Genomic DNA, 19,319 nt, shown 5'->3' on the forward strand with positions numbered 1-19,319 from the left:
ATGGTTGCCAGTAGGGCTGCACGACTCATTGAAATAAATCTGGAATTGCCTTATGGCTTAATGTGATTATCAAATCGTATAGGCTGTGATAATGATATTAATATATGCGCTGCGTGTTTCAGGTTGAAGCATGACACTGTGTAATGTATAATGTATGGCGGAATAGCACTTGGGAGCACTTCGACTCGGCGCAGTAATATCATCACTCCTGAAAAATCCTCTCCCCCTCTCCCTCTCACTTCTGTCATTAGAACCAACGTGACTTTTTACTGCGCCGTGTCGAAGTGCTCCCGAGTGCTATTCCGCCATACATTATAGTTATCCTTTTTACCCGCTTAGAAAAGCGCCACGTTTTATTTTGTGTCACCATACTTGGTCGTGTAACTGTATTTAAATAGGGAAAACGTGGAGATGTTTGGTCGCTTCTAACTTCATCTCTGTTTGGTCCCTAATGAATGAACTGGGCTAAGCTAAGTGCTATCAAAGTGTCGCTGCGCGCCAGAGCGATTGCGTGCGAGATAGACGAGAGAGATATGTATCAACTCGTCTTAAGGGAATAACATAGTTTAATATGGAAAAAAAACGGTGGAGTGTTCCTTTAAAAACACATTCACAGTTTGTATCAGAAAAATTACAGATTTTTTTTCACAGAAGTGGTTGCTGAGATTAGTTAAGTTGTTAGGTTGGTCTCATGAATTGATCTTCTGGTCTCTAGATATGACTCAGGTCCTTCAGTGTGTATCTGTGGGATTTCTTCCCCCTGTTTTATGGTCTAGCCGGTGAAATTCATGTGTTTCATATAGTAAAGTACCAGCACACACATCTCCCACACGCTGAAGTTGAATACTTAACTTAAAGGGATAGTTCACCCAAAAATCTAAATATTGTCATCATTTACTCATCCTTATGTTGTTCCAAACCTGTGTGAGTTTTTGTCTTCTGTTGAACACTGTTGAAAGAAGATATTTTGAATAATGTTGGTAACCAGACAGTTGATGGACCCCATTGACTTCCATAGTAGGAAACAAATACTATGTCAATGTGTGCCATCATTACCAACATTTTTTGTGTTCAACAGAAGACAGAAACTCATACAGGTTTGAAACAACTTGAGGGAGTGTAAATGATGACAGATTTTCCATTTTTATGTGAACTATCCCTTTACGTTGGATTCTTTGATATACTCTGTGTTGAGTGTGCAAGTCTATTCAGTGTTTGCACGTCGTTTCGATTGAATGCGACTGAATCAAATATTTACGAGCATCATTTAGCAATGCATCTAAATGCTAGGTTGGAGCGAGACATTGGTGGCGCCATTCAATCATTCGCTCTCTCAAATGGCAAGAAGACAATTCAAAATGTAATATTACTCATTGAACCATCTTTCAAATTACCAAAGCCCTCCGTGAGCACTGATGGGTTTAGACTCTTTAATGGCTTTGTTTTCCTCTGGGGTGTGTTATTGTAGGTTTATTGTTTTTTGTGAGTCACAGCCGAAATTGATGAAACATTAGATTTTTCTTGATGGAAAAACCGTCGGGTGTCTTTTTCCATTTGCTCCCGGGGAAGTGCTCCTGTGCTCATGGGATTTGCTGCCTGTGCGCAGTTTCTCGCCCTCGTTCAAACATCCACACACACGTTTGGCAGCGAGTGTTTTTATGCTGGATTATATTTGTTGAAGCATTGGTTCTGCTGTGGCACGGATGGCACTCGCTCATCAGCGCTTGATTGGAGAGTCACTGCTTTGGCTTGTAATTACTGACAGCTGAGAGGCCACACACACACACACACACACCTGTTGCACAGCTGCATGTGCGCGCGCAGACACACACTTGTTGGACGATCCTTCAGATGAAATATCAGCTCCAAAACTAGAGACATGCTCCCTACCTGAGCAACACTCCAGGCATCAGAGCTACAGACGCGAAGGCTTTTTTGGCATAACATCAGGTCCACATTGCAGCTTGTTCTTGCCAACGAACGCCCACTTGGACAGGAACAGAGCATCTGATCTGCATGCAAAGCAACCAGACACTGTTTTATTTTTACATTTCACATTTATAGGAAATTATATTCCTGTGTGAGCATATGCATTTCATCAAGTTTATTTGCATAACACTTTTCCACTATACATATTGTTCCAATGCAGCTTTACAGAAAATGCTTGTTTTTCAGTGGCACAATTTAGAAAGTATTCTGTGCACTTTTGTTTTCGCCTCGGAATAAAACAACTGAAAAAGGTTAATTGCACTTTTTTAGCTCGCAATTCTGCCGTTTTTCTCTCAAAGCAGATTTTTCTTTGAAAAAAGTCTGTTAAAAAGGTTATTACGAGATACTAGTCAAGTCACCTTTATTTATAAAGCGCTTGTTACAATACAGATTGTATCAAATCAGCTTTACTGTGATAACAGGGAAATAATGCAACAAAGTTTGTTTTGGCTGAATAGAAGATTTAGAAGAGAATTGCGAGATATAGCGGTTTTGCAAGTGTATATCTCGCAATTTTTTACTTTCCCAGAGTTGCGAGCAAAAAAAGATTTCTTGAGATTTAAACAAATAATTGTGAGTAAAAAAAATCTGAGTTTATACTGTACCTCTCAATTTTGAGTTTATAACTCGCAATTTTGACTTTTGAGAATTGTGAGATAAAAAGTCACAATTACTTTTAAAAAAAATAATATTGCATGGCGAAAAAAAAAAAAAATGAATTGTGAGATATAAAAGCAGAATAGCAAGGGGAGAAAAAAAATCTGAATTGTGAGATTAAAAGACTCAGTTACGTTTTAATTTTGTTTTATTCCCTGGCAGAAACGAGCTTTCATAGTATTCTGTAATCAGCCAGAGATAAGTGTGTCAAGGTAATGTCCAAATGGCAGTAATATACAGATATAATACAATACATGTTATATGGAAAGTTAAAGTCATGTATTCAGTTAAGCAGACACAATCTTCAAACCAAGAACGATAACTATATTAGCTATATTGATATTGTTCTGTTTATTATAAGTGCGCTGCAGTTTTGTCATCTGCCACTTTAAATGCTCGAGCTCTTTAAAGCAGGATGGATTCTGATTGGCTGTCAATGGATTCTCTGTGCTTCTATCTTTATAGTTGTGGTGTGAACTCTGCTCTTTAATATCTTTAACTATAATATTTATAGTTATCGTCCTTGGTATGATCAGGCCTTGATTATAATAATTATTACAATATAAAGATAATATTACAATATAAGGATAATATTTTGTAATTTTTCTATGTAGAGCCAGATTTGGCATCATCTGAAGTCTTTGCAGGTCTAGATCCAAACTGAATCCAGTTTTAACCTATAAATGTCATTTTTGGGTTCCGGTTTCTAAATGTGAATGTGTTTGGGTCCTGAAGTGAAACCAGCGGATGTGTTGAATGTTCTTCCATCATCAGCAGGTGTTCAGCAGTTTTTATCGTACGGATAAAGTGCTCGTGGGACACGGTTGTGGGCGAGATGAGCCGTAAAGAGGCTTACTGGTTTACTTGAGATGTTTTATGGCAGCGAGGCTTCATTATTGTTTTCCCTCAGGAAGCAAAGCTCCGGGAGCTCCTGGATGTGGGCAATCTGGTGGGACGGATAGAGAACCGGATGCTAACGGTGGTGACGGGACCCGACATGGTCAATATCCAGTACCTGAACTTCATGGCCTTCCAAGAAGACGTCGCCAAGGTGTTTTCATCAGCATCAGAACATCTGATCACATAGGCCTAAGTAGCGCATGCGGGGCTTGACATTAACACCAACCGCGGGTGTATTTCAGTGGTGTGTAACAGTCACTCCTACTACACTCTTTGGCGGGTTATATACATTTTTCAACTGTAGTCTTTTAAAAAGGCATTCGAAAATAATAAACTCAGTGCAATAGTGTTGTTAAAAATATAGATTTTTCGATACGTCGATACTGAAATAACTGAAATGCTTCCAATATTAATTTCCCACAGAACTGATTCACAATACCAGCGGCTCTTTCTCTAATCTCTCCGAGCGAGTGACACACAAACCCGCCTCTTCTCACTCACCCACTCCTTTCATTTGCTCTGGATGAATATTGTTGCTCTCACAGGGTGTGAATTTCACTATTGCACATAATTTGACTCATTCCTGCAAACACCCAAAGTGCAGCACATAAAGCCGCCTCTCAGTACCAAATTAAGTTATTTTTTTAAATTGCATTTAAACAGTCAAATACACATCACGCAAAAAGCCAGTCTTGGAGTGTATTCAAGTAATTCATGCATTCACGTATTCACGTAAACACCAGTTATGTTTTAAGTGAACATAAACAGTTGAGAAAGTAAACGCATGTGTAACAGTATAATGGATCGGTGCGTCAGGTCTTAAAGGGACAGCAGCCTAATAAACCTGCTGCCAAATTATGAGATAATATAAAGAATATATATATGGCGGTTTTTCCCCATTGCATCATTGCCAAATTTGTGGCCAGTGAAAATGCGGAGTGGCTCGTAACTTTGGAAAACCACTCCAGTGTCTGGAGAGCAAAAAAGTTAAAGTCAAGCCCTGAGAGCATGATATATATTTCTGTCAGTGAGATATTTGTGCAGTATTACTTTCAGTCAGGACACTTGACCTGAATAGTTCTGAATGAAAATGGTGTGTTTTGTTTGTGCTTTGTCATTGATAAAGGAGTGGGCAGATGAGCTGTTCAGTCTGGCGTCTAACCTACTCGCTCAGAACATGGGCAGAGAGTCCTGTCTGGAGAAAGCGTGAGTACCTGCAGATCATTCGTGAAATTCATGAAATTAATTGTTGAATAATAGTTTTTAATGAATAGTTTTTAAAATGTATAGTTAACATGAACTAATAATGAACTGCACTTCTACACAATTTAATTATCTTATTGTTTATTTTAACATTTACTAATGCATTGTTAAAATCAAAAAATTGTATTTGTTAATATCAGTAAATGCACTGCGAACTAATATGAACAAACAACGAATGACTATTTTTATTAACTAATTTTAACAAAGATTAAATACTGTAACAAATGCATTGCTCATGGTTAGTTCATGTTAATACATTACATAATGTTAACAAATTAGACCTTATGACAATGTATTGGTAATACATGCATTTATTTTTATTTTGTCTATTTTTTTATTTGTTTATACATTTATTTTTATATTTGATCTTTTTCATCGTTATGTATTTATCTTTTATCTATTTATGTATTTTTTATTTATTTGTTTGTTTGTTTGTTTGTTTATCTTATCTTTTATCTTATTGTCTATTTATCTGTCTATTTATCTGTTTATCCCTCCATCCATTCATCCTTCTATCTATCCATCCATCCATCCATTCATCCATCCATCCCCTCCCTTCATAAATCCATCCATCCATCCATCCATCCATCCATCTCCTCCCTTCATCCATCCATCCATCCATCTCCTCCCTTCATCCATCCACCCATCCATCCATCCATCTCCTCCCTTCATCCATCCATCCATCCATCCATCCATCCATCCATCCATCCATCTCCTCCCTTCATCCATCCATCCATCCATCCATCCATCCATCCAACTCCTCCCTTCATCCATCCATCCATCCATCCAACTCCTCCCTTCATCCATCCATCCATCCATCCATCCATCCATCTCCTCCCTTCATCCATCCATCCATCCATCCATCTCCTCCCTTCATCCATCCATCCATCCATCCATCCATCCATCTCCTCCCTTCATCCATCCATCCATCCATCCATCCATCCATCCATCCATCCATCCATCTCCTCCCTTCATCCATCCACCCATCCATTCATCCATCCATCCATTCATCCATCCATCCCCTCCCTTCATAAATCCATCCATCCATCCATCCATCCATCCATCCCCTCCCTTCATAAATCCATCCATCCATCCATCTCCTCCCTTCATCCATCCATCCATCCATCCATCCATCTCCTCCCTTCATCCATCCACCCATCCATCCATCCATCTCCTCCCTTCATCCATCCATCCATCCATCCATCCATCCATCCATCCATCCATCCATCTCCTCCCTTCATTCATCCATCCATCCATCCATCCATCCAACTCCTCCCTCCATCCATCCATCCATCCATCCATCCATCCATCCATCCATCCATCCATCCATCTCCTCCCTTCATCCATCCATCCATCCATCCATCCATCCATCTCCTCCCTTCATCCATCCATCCATCCATCCATCCATCCATCCATCCATCCATCCATCCATCCATCCATCTCCTCCCTTCATCCATCCACCCATCCATCCATCCATCCATCCATCCATCCATCCATCCATCTCCTCCCTTCATCCATCCACCCATCCATTCATCCATCCATCCATTCATCCATCCATCCCCTCCCTTCATAAATCCATCCATCCATCCATCCATCCCCTCCCTTCATAAATCCATCCATCCATCCATCCCCTCCTTTCATCCATCCATCCATCCATCCATCCATCCATCCATCCATCCATCCATCTCCTCCCTTCATCCATCCATCCATCATCCATCCATCCCCTCCCTCCCTTCATCCATCCATCCATCCATCCATCCACTCCCTTCCTCCATCCATCCATCCCCTCCCTCCCTTCATCCATCCATCCATCCATCCATCCAATAAAAATGTACAAGTGATGAATGGGATCTTTAAATTATCTGACATTCTGGTGAAAAACCTTTACATTACATTAGTTCAGTATCCAGTTCATCAATAGTAAGATATGGAGACACGAGTCCAAACAATGGCATCGTTCCCAGAGAATGACTGATACAACTTTTCAATGAAATTGTTTTGTTTCTCACCAGCTTCACGAGACTCAAGCTGCAGCCCAACCAAGAGGGTCGTGTCCCAGTGAAGAAGTAAGACACCGACCGTTTCCACCTGATAAACCACGAACAGACTCAATCATCCTAACGTTTCCCTCTCGTTCTGCAGCATATTCCGCATTTTCTCCACTGACCGGAAGCGTGTGGAAACGGCACTGGAGAGCTGTAATCTTCCGTCAGGCCGGGTGAGCATATGTTGGGTTAATCGCTCCAGAAACCCACTGGCAGAGAGGAAGCCAGTGAGGGATTTACCAGAAAACCTGCGGTCTCAGATTGAAGCGCGTCGCCTTTCTAAACGCCTGACAAATGACATCTTACCTTTTCATTCCCAGCAACAAGGGGAGTCAATTTGTTTGCCTTGTCGTTTTAACGGCAAATATAAAGGTTGAGCGACGGACACAGGGAGATTTTCAAAATCCATAATGTTAAAAGGCCTCGGGAGACTCGCGAGGGAAAAAAGTGTGCAGCTAATGAGAAATCATCATGGGTTTACTCTCGCTGGCCTCCTCTGACTCACTCGCATTCGCATCCTTTCATGCATTTCTCTTTTTTTGTTTGCTGCTTTATATTTTGACCAACAAAGCATTCATCAGCCTTTGGCGCCGGCGTGGCCTTCCAGACTCAGTGTTTCGGATGTTTCCTGCGGGAGATGAATGTCTAACAGCGTGTGGATGACATTGACTGATGTCCGTTATTGAGTTTGTCGTAACAAACCAATTGATTCGGACTAGATGCTTCTCTTAGGATGGAAAGAACTAATTAATATGGAGGCCAGCTTAAGTAGGCTATATTTGTTTTTATTAATATGAGAGCACATGTTATTAAAAGCTGATTTGGCTCCTCTATTTTAGGTGATTAATTGTTTCGACTCATGCTTAAAGACTCTGTCTGGACTTAATGGATGTTGTGTAATAAACATATGAATATGTATTTCATTATTTGGTTGTCTCTGCAGAATGACTCCATCCCGTTGGAGGATTTGACCCCTGACATTTACAAAATGTTCATCAATCATCTCTGCCCGCGATCTGAGATCAACCAGATATTTGCTGATCTGTAAGTCTTTCTGAAGCTGTTTCTGAAGCTTTAGCTAATGATGCCTTCAATAAAATACAAAAAGATTTATTTGTTTGTTTATTTATTGGTTTGTTTGTTTATTTATTGGTTTGTCTGTTTATTTATTTATTCATTCATACATTTGTTTTTATACATTGTTTTTATTTGTCGTCTTTTCTGTTTTTATCTATTTAATCTGTTTCTTATTTATTTATTTATCTGTTTATCTGTTTTTATCTTTTTTTCTGATTTATTTTATTTATTTGTTTATGCAATGTTTTTATTTATTTAGTTTTCATTTTATAAATTATATATTATGTATTATTTATCTTTTCATTTTTATCTATTTTATTTATTTTTATTTACTTTTTTATCTTTTATTTATTTATTTATTTATTTATACAGTTTTATTTAAATATGTATATTTTATTTATACATATTTATTTAATGTATTCTTTCTTTCTTTCTATCTATCTTTCTTTCTTTATACTTCTATCTTTATAATTTTTATATTTATGTTTTTCCATTTTTATCAGTTAATTTGATTGTTTTATCTTTTTATTTATTTATTAAACTGTTTTTTATATACATTGTTTTTATTTACCATTTTTGTTTTTATCTATTTATTTATTTAATTTATCTGTTTTTATCTTTATTTTTATTTATGTGTTTAGTTATTTTTATACACTGTTTTTTTTTTCTGTTTTTAACAATTTATTTATTTATTTGATTGTTTATTTATTTATTTATCTTAGTTTTATTTATCTTTTTCTAATTTGATCTATATTTATTTCTTATGTTTAAGTGTTTTATCTATTTTATGTATGTATTTTTATCAATGTATTTTTATACATTTATTTTCTAATACATTCTTTTTATTGATCATTTTTATCTTTATTTTTTTATTTATTATGTTTAGCTAATGATGCCTTCAAGTCATGCTGCAATGATTTGTATGAGACGAGCGCATTAGCGCATGTTACAATTAAAAAAATCATAATGAAAGATAATTAGCGTTGATCATAACCGAGACGTTAAAAACAAAAACAACCCTCCTGAAAGTCATTGTGTAATTTGCACACTGGGATGTTTCTGCTCATCTTATTGTTATGATTCTCACTCTTTTTCTGTGTGTCACGATCTCTCACACACATCTCTCGCCGTCTCTGTTCAGTGGAGCGAAGAGCAGAAACTTCCTCACCATGGATGAGCTGACTGACTTCATCAACAACAAGCAGCGAGACCCTCGCCTGAACGAGATCTTGTACCCGCCGCTGAAGCCGGAGCAAACCCAGATGCTCATGGAGAAGTTTGAGCCCAACCCAGGAATGATTCAGAAAGGTCTGTCTGAGACTAATGCCATCCTTTAATCGCCATCACCTCGTTCCAAACTCTAAAGGAGAACACTGATGAAGTTTTTCACGTTACGTTCACAGTAGGGCTGAACCATTTGGGGGGAATTATTAACAGTAAATTTTGCATAATTACAAGTAACTAATCCTAAACCAAACCCTTACCGTAACTCTATAGCAAGTACATGTCGTTAATTAATATATTACTCAGTTCTTATTTGAGTAAGTACAATGTAACCTTAAAATAAAGTGTCACCAAAAAGTCTAATTGTTATCTACTTTAAATCTAATCCAAAAAATGTTCTGATAATTTCAATTGTGATTTAAAATGTGATTATATATAAAGAGCTCCAAGTAAGTTTGCAATGCTTGTATGTAGGGATGCACACTTTGGCCTCCCCCTAATCTTTTATTTTTATTTTTTATTATTAAATAAAATATTTATTAAGAAATATGTATTATTAAATAAAATAAAAAAAGTAAAATATGACTATTGTTATAATGTATAATTTCAGTGTAAAATAAAAAAAACAAGAATGTAATAATATTTATTATTATTTTACAAAGCAACTGTAAAATTACAAAAAGAAAAATTGTATTTATAAAAAATACATATATAAAGAGCTCCAAGTTTGTTGGGTTGCACAATTTGGAGAAAAATAAAAAAATAAAAAAATCATAATGTGACTATATATCAATATGACTAAAACCAACAACAAAAATAATAATAATAATAATAATAATAATTTATATTTATTATTATTACTAATAATAAATATAAAATAACAAAATAAGGAAAATATTAATATTGTTCTAATACAATTTCATTTTATTCATTTTTTATTCATTTTATAGTAATACTAATAATTTTATATTACAATTCACAATTCACCTAGCGCTTTTCACAATACATATTGTTGCAGTAGAAAAAACCCCCAATACAACTGTAAAATTACAATAATAATATTTCTGTCTTCATATCTTCTCCTTTGTTGGCTTCTCATAACTGATGTAGTAAATGAACACAGTGCCGCGCTCCACTCCAAAACCGATATATTTATTCAATTAAATCGCACTAAGCCGCATCTCAGTATTGATTTCATTTAGATTCATCATTCATAACACCATAACAGAAGTTCATATGACTCATTCGCTATCCTAAATCCTCTGAGGTCGCATGATGCTTTGTGTGAGAAAAAGACCCAAATGTAGTTATTATTCACTGAAAATCTTCAGCTCTGGCTCTGATGTTGAGATGCACAGCAGTCGTTGTTTGACCGGTGACGGTTCATATTTGGGAGTGAACTTTGCCGTCAGTAAATGTTTTAATCCAGCAGCTCAGACCATTGTCAGGATCAGGTTTTCTCAGTATCCCATCATCCCCGGCGATCAGACGAGAATTAGCTCAGTTTATGTATCGATCGCTGATAGACAGCTGGAGTGTAATTGATTATCTCTGATGATTCTGTGGGAGGTTTCGGCCCTGCGTTCCCATGAGGTTTGATGAGGGCTTTCTAACAGAACGCCGTCAGTTCCTGTCATCATACTAATATGAAATATAATCCCTCATTAGTTTTTCCACCCAACTTGTTGATTGACAGCCACATTAAACAGTGTTTTTAAATGATGTCTGTCACTTCAAACAGCAAATACCTCGGGATTTAACCCGGAGCGCAGGAAAAGAGACACCTTATAAATCCCATCAGTTTTAAATGCCTGAGACACTCACATCAGAAACCGTTGGGAGGCCTAAAAACAGTTACAACTTTACTTTTTGTCATTAAAATGTTTAGTAATCAGGCCTGAAACATTATAGCAACAACCAAATATAAAAATGTACATTTCATCAGATATTCTCAGTCATTCATCTCTTTGTTTATGTCTTTTTCCTCCTCTGGAGATTTGCTTTTTGTCAGCGAATCAGCACACAGGCTCATGAATATTAATTAAACAATCTCACATTTTTAATGATCTGTTTCAATCGAGTTATTGCCTGTATAAGGCAACTGTAAATTCACTGATTTAATATGCTAATTAATGAGTGTATTATCGGTTTTAGTATATTATGTATGTAATTAGTATTAAATATACTAATTCCTATACTAAAACTAATGTACTAATTTATGCTAAACTCAAAAGAATAGCTAGGTATTAAAAATTTTGTATTTTTTGTATGCTTATGTTGTAAATCTGTCATTTATAAGGATCTGTTTCAATTTAGATGTTGCCTTAGATGTAAATTCACTAATTTAATATGCTAATTAATACGCATATTATTTGCACATATTTATTATTTATATTAGGATAAGTATTAGTGCTATCAAATCAATCAATCTCGATTAATTGCATCTAACATAAAAGTTTGTGTTTATATAGTGTGTGTGTGTGTGTGTGTGTGTGTGTGTGTGTGTGTGTGTGATATATATAATATATTATATTACATAAACACAAATGTTTTATTTTAGATGTGATTAATTGCGATTAATCGATTTGACAGCCCCAATAAGTATCTTTTATAATAAGTATATTAATACACTAATTAATGTACTAATAAAAATAATTAATATACATATTCATTCTAAACTGAAAAGTATAATTAATACAATTACAGTACCAAACTTTTTTGTGCAGTATGTATTTATCTAACTCACAAGGGTCTGTCTGTCAGTCTGGATGTTGCCTATGTAGGAGGTAGACAGCAAAAGAAGTGCACTTGAGTTTTTGAGTTTTCTTATATTTATTCCATTGGAAAGGAAACAAAACCTCCATCCCGTTCTCCACTTTTCATTGCCATAGCAACAATAACTCCCGAGATGCAGTCGCGCCGGTTTATTTATATCTGTGCGAGCACAAGGCTCCACGGGCGAACTGGAGATCGGGTCCGTGACAGGAGATTGATCAGCCGGTGATGGCGATAGATGAGGATGATCATGAGGCTCTTTAGCTCGCGGTTCTGCCACGACACGCCGCTGTCACACAGATTACGACTCTATTTTCTCAGTGTAATCTCACAGACAGGCGGCGGACAGTCGAACGCCCACGCCAGCCACACGAGACGCTGATATTTGCATAGTATTGATTGTGGATTTGGAAGAATGACGGGGTTGTAAACGGGGGAATGGTCTGCGGTGGCAGGATTACATTGTGTCCGAGCGACATTCGTTGTTCGAAAGAAATGGCTGTTAAAAAAAAAAAATCATGTTTCTTTTCTTTAAAAAAAGGTTTGCTGGTCTTAGCTGTTTTATCTGGGCCCGGTTGCATAAACTATCATCTCTACATATGAAATAATGATCAGATAAATCTAGTGTTTTGAAATGGAGCAGTTTAAAAAACAAAAAGAAAATGTTTTGTTGAGCATCATATTTGATACATCAGGCTTTTATGGCTCATATTGTTTAATATAGTGAGAATATGAGGGGAAAACTGCTCAAATTTATTTTATAGCAAAAATATGAATGCTGATATTTATATGAACCAAAAGTGAGATGAAATTCTGATGCTTGTAATGTAAATCAATGAGATCTTTATTACAGTGTAACATCAGTCTTCACTCTATATCTGTCAATATGTCTTAGTAAGATGGTATTTAAATGCTTAGTTTTATGATCAAATATCTGTAGTTTTAAAACATATCATGCAATGCAATACAATGATGATTGAGAGATGAACAAATAAACCTTCCTCAGAAGCCTGATGATCATATTTGAGTCTCACATTTGAACATGATTTTACTATAAAATGATGTATGAATAATCATGTAAACCTAAGATGTTTCAGCCCAGAAAGTGTTGATCTTGAAATATTACTAATGATATAAAAGTTATTCTTATGTTTACTTAATAAAAATCAGATTTTTTTTTTTTTTTTTTTTCACGATAAAAAGACTTGGTAGCACAAGCCGAAGGGGATTTGTATAATTACACTAAAAGATTTTTCTCGATTAATCTCGAGTCAATCAACCAGACTTTTTTAAAAGTCACTTGCATAAAATCTTCTTTTAGCCAAATTGGAGAGTGAAAAGTTAGACTGATTTTCCACTAGCTAACTGATTTTTGCTCAACTCTTAACATAATAGCTTCTAGTCTTCCAGCCTGACCAATCCAGTGTAAAAACCCCCTCTAAAATCTCGAAACTAGACCCGTCTGAACATCTCGGCGAGCAGAAAAGCACCTTAGGATGCAGGACTGTGACAACAGATGCAATCCACATTCTTATCTCGTTCCTGTTCGTTCATTCTCCATTTAACTCGACAAGACAATTGCAGAATTTCAGCAGTGTGTGGTAATTGTAGTCTTTAGAAAGCGTTCGACTCCCCGTTGGAGACAGCGAGGTGGTTCGTGTTATTTCGGTGTGCAAATCAAAGGTTGTTTGCTTTGGAGTGACAGATCCCGATCGCGATCCCGAACAGTGTCTTCCAGCCGGAAAAAAGGGCCACGGTTAATTACCTTTGGAGCTCTACAAAGAATGAGCTTAATGAATGTAAACTGCTGATGAGAATTAGTCTCAGAGGACGCTCGTCCCCCAGTGTCTTCTCTCCGAGCGCGAGTGCTGTTCAGGGAACACTGATCTTCCGGCTCCACTTTAATTTGAAGTCTGTTTGCAGTTGCAGTGCTAATTTACTCGATGAGACAAGTTGTTAGTTTAGGTGCGAAAGAGAGGGATAATTTTCCGAGGTGAAAGAACTTCTGTTGCTCGCAGATGAAGGTGAATAGAACACAATGCCGTCTTTATTTAGTCACTTTGGTGCCATAATGATCCCGCCGGAAAACTACACTACCGTTCAGAAGCTTTTTTTCTTTATTAAATATTAAAGTGAGAGTGTTCCATAAGAATTCCGTCATATAAATGTTATTTTTAATGTTTTATCCATCAAAGAATCCTAAAAGAAAATGAATCACAACTGTTTTCAAAATTGATGATAATCAGAGATGTTTCTTGAACATCTTTTGTGACCCTGGACCACAAAACCAGTCACATGGGTCAATTTTTTTAAATTGAGATTTATACATCATCTGAAAACTTAATGAATAAGCTTTTCATTGATGTGTGGTTTGTTAGGATAGGACAATATTTGGCGGAGATACAACTATTGAAAATCTGGAATCTGAGGGTGCAAAAAAAATGAAACATTGAGAAAATCTCCTTTAAAGTTGTTCATTTATGTTCGCGATTGTGCTGCATTCACTCACAACAATAAATGTTTTATATATTTATGGTAGGAAATTTACAAAATATCTTCCTGGAACATGATCTTTACTTAATATCCTAATGATTTTTGGCATAAAAGAAAAATCGAAATTTGGCCCATACAATGTATTGTTGGCTATTGATATCCAGGGTCACATATCAGAATGATTTCTGAAGGATCATGTGACACTGAAGACATTCAGCTTTGATCACAGGAATAAATTACAATTACAGAAAACAGTTATTTTAAATTGCATATCACAAAAACATGTAGGTTACACTTTATTTTAAGGTGTCATTGTCACAGTGTAATTATATATTTAAGTACTGAGTAATATTCATTGAGAAAACGTACTTACTATAGGGTTAGGGTAGCATTAGGATTTGGTTGGGGGTTAGTTGCATGCAATTATGCATAATTTACTATGGTAAGTACATGTAACGTGTAACAAGGACACTGTAAAATAAAGTGTTACCCACAAATATGATTTAAATTGCACGCACGCATGCTCCTCGTGTTGTGATGTGTTGTGATATCTGTGTAACAGGGCAGATCTCAGTGGAGGGCTTCTCCAGATATCTGATCAGTCAAGAGAACAGCGTCATTCCTGCCGAAAAACTGGACCAGAGTGAAGACATGACCTTCCCACTCTCCCAGTACTTCATCAACTCCTCCCACAACACCTACCTCACAGGTAACGCCATACTCACGGCAAACACATCGCATGCACGCGCAATATGCAAATAGATGCAAGAAATGATACCGAACTCAATTCATTAATGCATAAAGTTGCAAAAATTCATAATAGACATTTAAGACTGACTGATCGAAACATTCTATGAATAATATAAATTGCACAGAAGCAGAGCTGCCTTGAAAACTCTATGATAATATTTCCTCATTTGGCAATGTTTTGTACAAATTAGTACATTTACATTTAAGCCTACTTACGGGAAAGTGCATTACATCACGTAAGAGCCAATTATCAGGAGAGAGCTGAGAATACGGCGCATGTTCAGCTAGGCCTCAAAAACCACACAGAAATGAATTATAAATGCAATTACAGTGAATTTCCTGCTAATGTATCAATCTAAAGCTCAGAGTGCAGATCTGCCGGAGAACACACTCCTCTACGTGACACAACTCACACAGAAATCATCTTCTTTTTTACCTTTATGTTGTTCCAAGCTGATATAGCTCATATACTGATTAGTTTTCTTCCATAAAAAGCATGAGGAGTGAAGTTCAAAAAAGACAAAAAAAGCCCATGAAAAGTTCATAACGCAGTTCATACGGGTCAAGCAAAGTACTTGTTAAGTGCATATTAGTTTCTGCATTAAGTCAATGTTCTTCCCAGCATTTGATGAGGTTTGAGGTTTGTGGGAGTGAGTGTGTGTGTGTGGGAGTGAAAATGTAAAAATGCAGAACGTTTTGTGTGATGGGTGTGTTTAGGGGTCGGTGTAATGTAAGGGGAGAGAATATACAGTTTGTACAGTATAAAAACCATTATGCCTATGGAGAGTCCCCATGAAGATAACTAACCAGACAAGCGAGTGAGTGAGTGAGTCAGGTAGATAGATAGACAGATAGATAGATAGATAGATAGATAGATAGATAGATAGATAGATAGATAGATAGATAGATAGATAGATAGATAGATTGATTGATTGATTGATTGATTTAGTGAATGTGTGTGTGTGATGGGTAGGTTTAGGGGTCGGGTTAGCGTGTGTGTGTGTGATGGGTGGGTTTAGTGGTAGGGTTAGTGTGTGTGTGTGTGTGTGTGTGTGATGGGTAGGTTAAGTGGCAGGGTTAGTGTGTGTGTGTGTGTGTGTATGTGTGTGTGATGGGTAGGTTTAGGGGTCGGGTTAGAGTGTGTGTGTGTGTGATGGGTAGTTTTAGTGGTAGGGTTAGTGTGTGTGTGCGTGCGTGATGGGTAGGTTTAGAGAGAGAATATACAGTTTGTACAGTATAAAAACCATTACGTCTATGGAAAGTCTACGTAAAGATATAAAAACAAGTGTGTGTGTGTGTGTGTGTGTGGTCAGCGGGTCAGCTCGCGGGGAACTCCTCAGTGGAGATGTATCGTCAGACTCTTCTGTCTGGTTGTCGGTGTGTGGAGCTCGACTGCTGGAAGGGCCGAACAGCGGAGGAGGAGCCCGTCATCACACACGGGTTCACCATGACCTCGGAAATCTGCTTCAAGGTGACCGCAGCCCAACACACACACACACACACACACACACACGAGAGCCTGGGGTCAGCCTTGAGTTTTCACACTGCTTTTCATCAGGGCCTGCAGTTAAGTGGTGCTTACCTTGGTTTCTGTAAAAAAATAACCAATAATTCAAAAGGTTTACTGAGTCATTTTTTCACTGACTGATACGCATTCAAATGCTAAGTGTGTGTGCAGTAGTTAGTGCATGTTCAATTTTATTAAAGCTAATTGATTTTAAGAATTAGTAATTCATTATTTAGTTTGATTTAAATGTATTGCTCTATATTATATATATAAAAAATTAATAATTTATATATTAATTGATTAATTGATTAATGTGAATATGTATTAATTAATCAGTTATTTATTTTAGCTTTATTATTAACTTCATTTTAGTTTTTTAGTTTTTTTTTTTCTATTTTATTATAACATTTCATTATATAGATAGATAGATAGATAGATAGATAGATAGATACTGTATATAGATAGACAAAGTGTATAATAACATATATAACAAGTGATATAAAAAGTACAATACTAAAATGTCAGTGTGCATAGCATTCACTGTTATAAGTGCAATAAAATATTAGAAATAATCACTATAAATAAAGCTATTGCACTATATCTAAATATTTACACATTTAAATTCAGTTCAATCTGTTCTTGTTTTGCAGGAAGTGATCGAAGCCATAGCGGAGTGCGCTTTTAAAACGTCTCCTTTCCCTGTCATCCTGTCCTTCGAGAATCATGTGGACTCGTAAGTGAACACACACACACACACACACACACGTTCCTCTGATACTCTCGTCCCGTAGTGCCTGCAACTATGGCAACACGGAGGACAGCGATTATAACCGTCTCTGAAACGCATAATTTGTTTTCAGTCATCATTGTTTGAGATGTGGCGGATTTTTTTTCTGAAAATCAAAGATGACATGATGTGTTTCGCAGTCTGGGAATTTCATATCAGTCGAAGGACGACTCGTAGTTTCCCCGGAATGAGATGCATGCAAACGATGCAAGGAACTAATTTTGTTCGGTGTTGTGATGTTTGTTTTATGACAGCTGTAATTTTGTTGATCTTGAATCGCAGCCCCAAACAGCAAGCCAAAATGGCCGAATATTGCAGATCGATATTCGGGGACGCTCTTTTGACCGAGCCGCTTGAGAAATATCCTGTAAGTTCATCACTCCCACATCCACTGGTGATCTTTTTGCAGTCGAGACAATGTTCTCATGAGAAATTCTGTCTCAGCTGGAATCAGGAGTTCCTCTGCCAAGCCCTCAAGAGCTCATGGGAAAGATCCTCATCAAGAACAAGAAATCTCACCCGAAACCGTCCGACGGGAGCACGAAGAAGAAGCTGTCCGAGCAAGTGTCCAACACCAACAGCGACTCGTCCAGCGTCTTTGAGCCGTCGTCACCCAGTGCTGGACCTGCAGGTACTGCTCATGTTACACATCGTTTTACCTTCAAATCTGCATGTCCATAAAACTCACTGGGCCCTATTTGAAGGATCTAATCTCAGGATCTAAAGCGCAGGGCGCAAGTGCACTTAGGTTGTGTCCGAATCCACTTTTGCTAGTTTAAAGGGATGGTTCAGAGTAAAATCAACCCAGGGTCCTTTGCACCATGACCTCGAGCCAAACACCCCCCAGAAGCCTTTTTTCCCTTGGTTGAACATTATTAAAGTTAGAGCTTATTTAGAGATATCAGCCGGATGGTTTAGTGCAGGCGCTAATGGATCCAAGGCTGTATCTGGTAAATTACCCCACTAATAATGCCCAGAATGGCACCAAACTTCTACAGTAGTACAAATAGGTTCTGTACTCATAAAACGAGGCATTGGAAAGTTTGTAAGTACATCAGGAGTTTATTTAAATAACACTTGCCTGATGGCTCATGCTACCGCTAACCCGGACGTCGACGTCACTTCAGTGGTTTTTTTTTTTTTTTGCTTTTATGCTGATAAATTATAATTTTCTATTATTAGATAATATTTAAAACATTATTATATTATTTTTACATTATTGTTTTATTTATATAATTATTTTTAGTAAATTTTAAATAATATAATATAATATAATATAATATAATATAATATAATATAATATAATATAATATAATATAATATAATATAATAGCTTGGTTCGTTTGGTATATTAACTGTTTGATAATGGTTTGATAGATGTTGAACAATAATGCCTTGGAAGTAAAAACACAGACACCATTAAGTCTATAACTGGATCCAAGTAAATGAATATGACATCTGACGTGTGTAACAGCATGTAGTATATTCAACCTTCTTATGTGAAACTTCTCTTAAGTGAAATGCAAACCCTTGATATGTCACACATCTATCTTTAGTGAAAGGAAAGAAAGAAAGCAAGCCCAGTAAACGCCAGTAACTCGTCATCAGCTCGATTAGGTCCGCCGTGAGCCGGTCTCTGTGTTCAGCCTCATGTGGAGAGTCAAGCGTCTGACATTTCAGACCCTCCGCTGGTCAGAGACGTGTGCTCATTTCCGACAGACCCTCCGCAGGTCAGAGACGTGTGTGTTCATGTCTGACAGAGGCGTCGGAGCCGCTGATGGATGCCAGAGGTTTGTAAAGGTTGAATCCAGACAGCATTCATGCAGAAAGCAGATGTTGAACAGCTGGGTGT

At 37.0% G+C, this 19,319-nt stretch overlaps 1 protein-coding gene across 2 annotated transcripts in view; it reads left to right on the forward strand.

Moving 5' to 3' along the window:
* The window catches only part of plcb1 (phospholipase C beta 1), a 71,067-nt gene that overhangs the window by 25,962 nt on the left and 25,786 nt on the right, over positions 1 to 19,319 (forward strand). For both annotated transcript variants that reach the window (XR_014603990.1, XM_084097262.1), the window contains exons 4-14: positions 3,557 to 3,697; positions 4,673 to 4,752; positions 6,822 to 6,875; positions 6,952 to 7,027; positions 7,798 to 7,898; positions 9,073 to 9,239; positions 14,986 to 15,132; positions 16,487 to 16,644; positions 17,331 to 17,413; positions 17,750 to 17,834; positions 17,912 to 18,098. Coding sequence is in view for 1 of the 2 variants with exons in the window: in XM_084097262.1 (XP_083953388.1) it covers positions 3,557 to 3,697; positions 4,673 to 4,752; positions 6,822 to 6,875; positions 6,952 to 7,027; positions 7,798 to 7,898; positions 9,073 to 9,239; positions 14,986 to 15,132; positions 16,487 to 16,644; positions 17,331 to 17,413; positions 17,750 to 17,834; positions 17,912 to 18,098 (1,279 nt within the window). In the remaining variant the exon portion in view is untranslated. The remainder of the gene's footprint in view (positions 1 to 3,556; positions 3,698 to 4,672; positions 4,753 to 6,821; positions 6,876 to 6,951; positions 7,028 to 7,797; positions 7,899 to 9,072; positions 9,240 to 14,985; positions 15,133 to 16,486; positions 16,645 to 17,330; positions 17,414 to 17,749; positions 17,835 to 17,911; positions 18,099 to 19,319) is intronic.

This window comes from Abramis brama (assembly GCF_963993115.1).
Source record: "Abramis brama genome assembly, chromosome: 21".
NCBI classification, from domain to species: Eukaryota; Metazoa; Chordata; class Actinopteri; order Cypriniformes; family Leuciscidae; genus Abramis; species Abramis brama.